At 46.7% G+C, this 7,345-nt stretch overlaps 1 protein-coding gene across 1 annotated transcript in view; it reads left to right on the top strand.

The window, feature by feature from the left end:
• The first annotated feature begins 205 nt into the window (after positions 1-205).
• OBP2B (odorant binding protein 2B) overlaps positions 206-7,345 on the top strand; it is a 14,530-nt gene continuing 7,390 nt past the window's right edge. The window contains exons 1-3 of the mRNA XM_011984689.1: positions 206-313; positions 6,894-7,045; positions 7,311-7,345. The exon at positions 7,311-7,345 is cut by the window's right edge and continues 3 nt beyond it. Of these exons, the coding sequence (XP_011840079.1) occupies positions 206-313; positions 6,894-7,045; positions 7,311-7,345 (295 nt within the window). The remainder of the gene's footprint in view (positions 314-6,893; positions 7,046-7,310) is intronic.

The raw sequence follows: 7,345 nt of genomic DNA, 5'->3' as shown, positions 1-7,345 counted from the left end.
CATTTGAAAGGCAAATTACTGCAAAGAATTCCCAACTGGTAACAGGAGAGGGGCTACCAATGGGTAAAGAGGACTCTAAAACCACAGAAATAACACAAATGTTATTTCTACCAGTTCTACCCCAGGGCTGAGGCTGAGCACTGGGGTAGGAATAACCTGGAAGGCACTGAGGCCTCCCTGGAGAGGGTGTGTCTGTGGTCCTGGGATGGCAGAGAAGTTTGCTGACTTTGGGTACCCAAGAGCTCACCCAAAGCCACCCAAGGGTCTGCTGCTGACTTCACTGGGGCTGAGCTCCACCTGGCATTACTCTCAGGTAAGCATTTAGGGTGCTGGGGCCACCCCAGGGATGCATCTCCTGCTGCTGGACGCCATGAGAGCTTGGTGATCTCCTGTCTCCTGGTGCAGGGGCTTGGGCGGAGCCAATCCATGCCGAGAGCTCTGCTGTGCTCAGTACATACGCACTGGTACGCTCAGCTTGGGTCCACATTGGAGCACAGTTCTCTTCGTGTAAAGCCCCTAGAATATATCCCCACACAACTGTCTTGGGGGAAGATGTCTGAGAAAGCGAGGTCTCGTCTCCTCACACAAAGGAGGAGGTGGTGATTCTGCCCAGGTGAGTTCAGGGGGATTGGGGAGGGGATCACGATTCTCACTTCCGTCTGAGGTCACACGAATGTCCCAGTTCTGCATGTCACGGTCCCACTCCTTAAGCAGTGACCCGACTTTCACATAAACACTTGGCGACTTTAGAACCCAGCTCACCGTGCAACCCACACTACTAAATGTGGAGTCAGATTTTCAGTCATTGCCGCTCTGTGGCTGCAAGAATGAAATATTCAAGGCCAGGATGGAACGTCTGCAGTGTCTTGCCTGTTACTTAAGCTTAGACCTTGGCATTTCCTTTCTGAAAGCCCCAGAGCAGTCAGGGCAGCCCCCGCCCCATTCTCCTTGCAGTCGTCATTACCATGTTTGTGGCCAAGCCAGTAGCCTGTTGGCTTCCCAAAGCCTTGGTTCTAGTCGGTGCCACGTCCCAATGAGCAACCACAGCAAACAATGTAGGGAATTGTGGTGTCACTTCATGCCATGCCCATGAGAATCCCATTTTCCATCGACGAGATGCCCTCCCTGCATCTTTGCATACCCAAGCAACCTGCACACATGCCCATAGACATGAGAAAGCCCTGTGGTTGGCAAGGGTGGGAAGAATAATTCCAAAGTTCCATTGAGTGTAGGGGAGAAGTCAAATAATTCCAAACGCTTTCCCTCCTTGAGCTGCAGGAGAAAGCCGTGAGGAAACGCATCCTCTGGTTGTGGGGCTGGGGCTGGGAATAGATAGTCACACCCCCTTCAGCCGAAGGTGCATGGCGTCTTAGAATGCTTTCATTTGTTGGTCAAAAAACCCACAACTGCAACCGAGCGTGCAGGGTTTGCTGAGAAAGCCTCAGATGCTTCATTCCAGCTCTTCTTTTCAGTATGTTTCATGGGGCTAAAATGAAGGTTGGCAGGGCTGGCTCCTTCTGGAGGCTCTTGGGGGGGAATCTGTCCCTGCCTTTTCCAGCCTCCAGAGGCCTCCACATGCCTTGGCTTGTGGCCCCTCCTCCACCTTCAAAGCCAGCAGTGAAGCCTCTTCTGCTTCTGTTGGTAAAGATTCTCTCTCCCTGCCCTCCTCTCTCTCCCTTCCTCGCTCTCCAGCCTCTCTCCTATAAGGGCCCCTGTGATAACAGTGGGTCCACCCAGATAATCCAGGGTAATTGCTCATCTCAGGTCTCTCACTGAATTATATCTGCAAAGTCCCTTTTACCATACACACATCCACAGGGCCAGGGATGAGGGTGTGGACATCGTTAGGGGACCATTATTCAGTGTACCACATGGGGGAAATTGACGGTCAGTAGGATTGCAAGTAAATGAACAGGGTGTTTCCGGGAAGTGATGTGTCCTAAATGGAACACAGCTCAGCGGAGTGACAAAGAGAGGAGGGGCTGCATCTTCCCATTGCGTAGCCCGGAGAGGCTTCTCTGGGGAGGTGATTTTTAGAATTTTTATTTGGTATCTATTTTACATGCTATCATGCTCACTCTTTAAAAGTGCCCAATTCAATGGGTTTCAATAAATTCACAAGGCTGTGAAACCATCACCACTATCTAATTCCAGGAGACCTCCATCATCTTACAAAGGTCCCCATGCCCATCAGCTCTCACCCCCATTCTTCCCTCCCCGCCCTGGAACCTCTCATCTACTTCCTGTCTCCGTGGACCTGCCTGTTCTGGACATTTCATAGAAATGGAATCATATATATGTGTTTGTTGTGACTGGTTTCTTTCCCTTAGCGTAATGTTTCAAAGTTTGCTCACGTGGTAGCATGTGTCAGTATTTTATTTCTTTTTATGACAGAATCATATTTCATTGTGTGGATAATACCACCTTTTTTATCCATTCATCCATTGGTAGACATTTGCATTGTTTACACTTCTTAGGTTTTGTAATGTTGCTAGGGACCTTTGTGCATAAATATTTTCGTGGGAACATATGTTTTCATTTGTCCTGGGTGTATACCTGGGAGTGGAATTGCTGGGTCATATGGTATTGAATAATTATATGTGTAACTGTTGGATAAGCTGCCAAACTATGTTTTTCTGAGCAGCTGTGCCATTTTACATTCCCACCAGTGGTGCATGAGGGTTCTAATTGCTCCACATCCTTGCCAACCCTTGTTATTATCTGGCTTTGTGATTCTAGCCATCCTAATGAATATGAAGTAGTATTTAACTGTAATTTTGATTTGCATTTCCCTAAGGACTAATAACATTAAGGATATTTTCATATGATTATTGGTCATTTTTATATCTTCTCTGAAGAAAGTCTATTCAAGTAATTTCCCTTTTTAAAATTGGGCAATTTGTGTTTTTATGTTGAGTTATAAGTGTACTTTATATATTGTTGATACTAGACTCTTATCAGATATGTGATTTGCAAGTATTTTCTCACGCTCTGTATCTTGTCTTTTCATTCCCTTCATAGTGTCCATCGATGTACAAAAGTTTTTAATTTTGATGAAGTCCAACTTGTCTATTCCTTTGGTTGCATGCTATTTGGGTGTATCGAGAAGAATTCATTGTCAAAGCCAAAGTCACAGAGATTTATATATCTTCTCTTAGAGTTGTACAGTTTTAGCTCTTACGTTTAGGTCTTTGATCCACTTTTGGTGAAAGCTTGTGTGTGGCGTGAGGTCTCACCTCATTCTTTTGCATGTAGACATCCAGTTGTCCCAGGGCCATTTGTTGAAGACTGTTCTTGTCTTGGCGTCTCAACTCGTTTTTGTACCTGTGTTTGTGGGGTGTTGATTTTCTTCACTTCCTTGGAATCCTTCTTTACCCAAACATCATTTTCTCTGGCCCTGTGGAGTTCCACCCTCTGCCTGCATAGACCAGTATTTAGCTACAGTCTTGAGGACCCCTCTGCACGTTTCGGGAGCTCTTCCTCTGCACAGCACTCTCCTGTCTGCTTCCTTGTCTCCCACATTCTAGTCGTCTGCAATGCCCAGAGTCCAACCTGCATCCTGCCCACGCCGTCTGACTCCTTGCTCTGTTGGGTTCCTCTCTCTGTGGTGGCTTGAAATTCCCTACAGGCATAAAGCTGCCATGATCCAGCTGAGCTCGTTAGCTCCCACTCTCAGAGATCACAGCCTGCGCTGTCTGAGTTCGGTGTCTGAACACAAGCGTTTCGCCCCTGGGGGTCAGTTTCCGTCTGTTTGTGGTGGGACAGTTAGGTCCATCGCCTGTTCTCCTGGATGCCCAGGTAGAAATCAATGCGCCCTCCTGGGTTATTGCCGCGTCTTTCTGACTGCTTTCTTTGCTTCTGTATTCGGCCCCCAAATATCCTGGGTTATTGCCGCGCCTTTTCTAACTGCTTTCTCTGCTTCTATATTCGACCCCCCAAATCTGTGCTCAGTGCAGCAACTGGAGAGACCCCTTAAATACGGAAGTCGCAGCTTTGCCTTTGTCGGAGCTCCCCAGGGTCCTTCACTCAGAGTACAAGCTGAAGTCCTCGTCGTGGTCCTCATGCCCTTCACGGCAGTTCCGCCCTCTCCCCAGGTTCACATATGGGCAGTCTCCCTGGATCATTTGCTGTGGCCGCTCTGCCCTGTGTTCCTGGAAACTGCCAGTGCTCTCCCACCTCCAGGCTGGCACTGGATGCTCCTGCCACCCGGACTCCTCTTCCAGCTGACGAGCTCGTAACTTGCTTCCTTCAGGTCTTAAATTCGATGTTTGAATGCCACCTTGGTGAGGCTGTTCCTTATCATCTCATTTAAAGGACCAATAACCCCTTGTCCCGGCACTCCCTGTCCAACTTTCCACTTTGCTTTTTCCATAACACTGATTTCCATTTAAAATAATATATAATTCTATGAACCAGTGACCCATAGGATCCAGAGACAATAGATTGAACAGGGATTGCTTGCACAATGAACAATCAGCTATAGAGGTTTAAAGAGAATCACAAAAATGGCTCAGGATTACAGGAGGGCAGTTAAGGAAGACATAAATGGGGGCGGGGATCCTTTCCACAAGCCTGGGTTCAGATCTCATGGGAAAAGGTGTGGTTCTCCCAAGGGATGTTAGAGAAGTTTGCTGGGTTGCCCGGCCACAGCTGGCCTATGGTGAGGGCAGAGGCCAGCAGGCAGGGAAATGCAGTCTGCGTCTGGCAAGCAGGAAGCCTCTCTTCTCTCCCAAGGCAGGTGGGCTGGGGCTGGGAAGCCTACAAAAGTCACTGGGAACCCACATGTGCGGATGCCACTGAATCTCCATAGGAAGCCATCTGGGGGGTCCCCTGAATTCAATGTGGTGAGTGCCGCCAGATGTTCCTGACTTGTGCCACTGCCATCTGTATAGTAAGAGAAAGAAAAAGAGATAAATGGAAGCATCCTAGAACCAGGCATCCTGGACCCAGCCTGGGAGGCACTTTCCCCTACGCCTCTACTAACAAAGCTTAGCATCGCGCCAGGTGCACAAGAGAAGCGCCTGCTGGCTCCAGCTCCATTACCTCGGAATCGGCCATGAAGGGTGCATTTGGAGCTGGAGGCAAGATATTGATAGCTGGCACCACAATTCACTTATTTATTTTGTTCATTTTATGTCCCCTGCACCTAGAATATGAGCCACACGAGTGCAGGACATTTGTTTTATTCACTGATGTATTCCTTGTGCCCAAAGAATGAGAGGTATCTAGAAAGTCTGCAAAAATCAAACATAAAAATGAACTTTTATCATTGTTATTTTGATGGATATTGGAGGCATTTCCAAGATTTGTAAGTAAAGATTGAACCCATCTACTGATTCATATGTGGGAGTGTATCTGTTGAAATGATGCTTCTGAGTGGAGTTGCTGAGTCTTTGACTCTAAGTTTTTCTTTTTTTTTTTTTTTAAAGCGTTTATGCTCATTGTGGTTTTTAAAATAAACATTTAATCTTGAGACACTGTAGATTCCCAGGCAATTGTAAAAAGCCACACAGAGCTATCATGTGTATCTTCACCTGGCTTGCTCCAGCCCCAACCCCAGCAATGACAGACCTGTTATCCACTACTGCAATCTGCTCATTTCAAGAATGTCATCTATTGCAATCATAAAATTGTGAGATTATTGGCTTTTTTTCCCCCATGCAGCGGCATCATTCTCTGGAGAGTCATCCCATTATTGCATTTATCAGTAGTGTATCCCTTTTTACTTCTGAGTAGTGCTCCGTGGTATGTATGTACCACAGTCTGTTTAACCATTCACCTGTTGGAGGATGTCTGTGTTTATAGATTTGGGCTATGACACATGTACAGGTTTTTGCATTGACATCAGTTTTCATTTCTCTGGGACAAAGTCCCAGGGGTTCTATTGCTGGGTTCTATGCTTGTTGCAGGGTTAGCTTGTTTTTGTTTTGTTTTGTTTTAACCTGTCAAGCCATTTTTCAGAAGCTGTCCAGTTTCCATGCATCCTCACCAGCTTCAGTGTGATCACTATGATCTTAAATCAGCCACCTTGATAGGTATGTACTGATATATCATGGCTTTTATTTGCGTTTCACTGATGACTAATGGCGTTGAGCATCTTTTCATGTGTTTATTGCCTTCTGTAAGTCCTCTCTAGTCAAGTGTCCCTTCACATCTTTTGTCTACATTCTATTTTTGAAACTGTTGAGTTTTGAAAAATTCTTTATAAAGTATAGAAACTAATTCCTTGTTGAACATGTAGTTTGTCAATATTTTCTTTCAGTCTTTAGCTCCTCTTTTTATTCTCTTAACAGGGTCTCTTACAGAGCAAAAGGTTTTTATTTTGATGAAGTCTATTTTATTAATTTTTCCTTTTATGGATCATATTTTTGGTGACAAATCTAAAACCTCCTGACCCAGCTCCATATCCCAAAGGTTTTCTTTTTGTTTTCTAAAGCTTTTATAGTTTTAAGTTTTATGTTTAAGTCTATGATCCATTTTGAGTTAATTTTCATACAGGGTGTGAGACGTAGGTTGTGGTTCTTCTTTTTGTTTGGTGGTTTTGCCTGTGGATGTCCAGTTGCTCCAGCCCATTTGCTACAAAAGCTATCTTTCATTGAATTGCTTTTGCATCTTCGTAAAAACTTAATTGATTATATGTGTGCAGGTCTGTTTGAGGATTCTTTATTGTCTGTCCCATTGATCTATGCATCTGTCCATCTGCTAGCTATATAATGAGTCTTGAAAGGGGAGCCTGTAGCAGGGTATGGTGGTGTGCACCTGTAATCCCAGCTACTTGGGGGACAGAGATAGGAGACTCGCTTGAACCTGGGAGGTGGATGTTGCAATGAGTCGAGATTGTGCTACTGCACTCCAGCCTGGGTGACAGAGCAAGACTGTGTCAGAAGAAGAAGGAGGAGGAGGAGGAGGAGGAGGAGGGGAGGATGTATGTGAAGGCCATGGTGGTCGATAAGGACTTTTCGGAGGACAGGAAGCCCAGGAAGGTGTCCCCAGTGAAGGTGACAGCCCTGGGCGGTGGGGACTTGGAAGCCACGTTCACCTTCATGTGAATGTTGCCCACTGCGGGGCCCCTCAGGCCACTATCTCCCCTCCCCAGACCCACCTGGTGCCCATTGCCCCATCCTGGTTTTGGGTGTTGGTAAGAATCACCCCCTGCCTTGGAGGGAAACATCCCGGGCATGCTAAAGCTCGGTTGGGGGGGGGGGAGCAGTGGAATTTTCAGGCGCCAGGTCAAGGCCATGCACCAGGTGAGCTGAGGATGGCCCAGGTGTGTCCTGGGAGCCGCTGCCCACGTGTCTCCTGTTTTCCAGGAGGGAGGATCGGTGCGTCCAGAAGAAAATCCTGA

The sequence above is a fragment of the Mandrillus leucophaeus genome, unplaced genomic scaffold (assembly GCF_000951045.1).
Source record: "Mandrillus leucophaeus isolate KB7577 unplaced genomic scaffold, Mleu.le_1.0 Scaffold271, whole genome shotgun sequence".
In the NCBI taxonomy this organism is placed as follows: Eukaryota; Metazoa; Chordata; class Mammalia; order Primates; family Cercopithecidae; genus Mandrillus; species Mandrillus leucophaeus.
The sequence above is the reverse complement of the archived record's forward strand: the minus strand, read 5'-3'. Positions and strand labels throughout refer to the sequence as shown.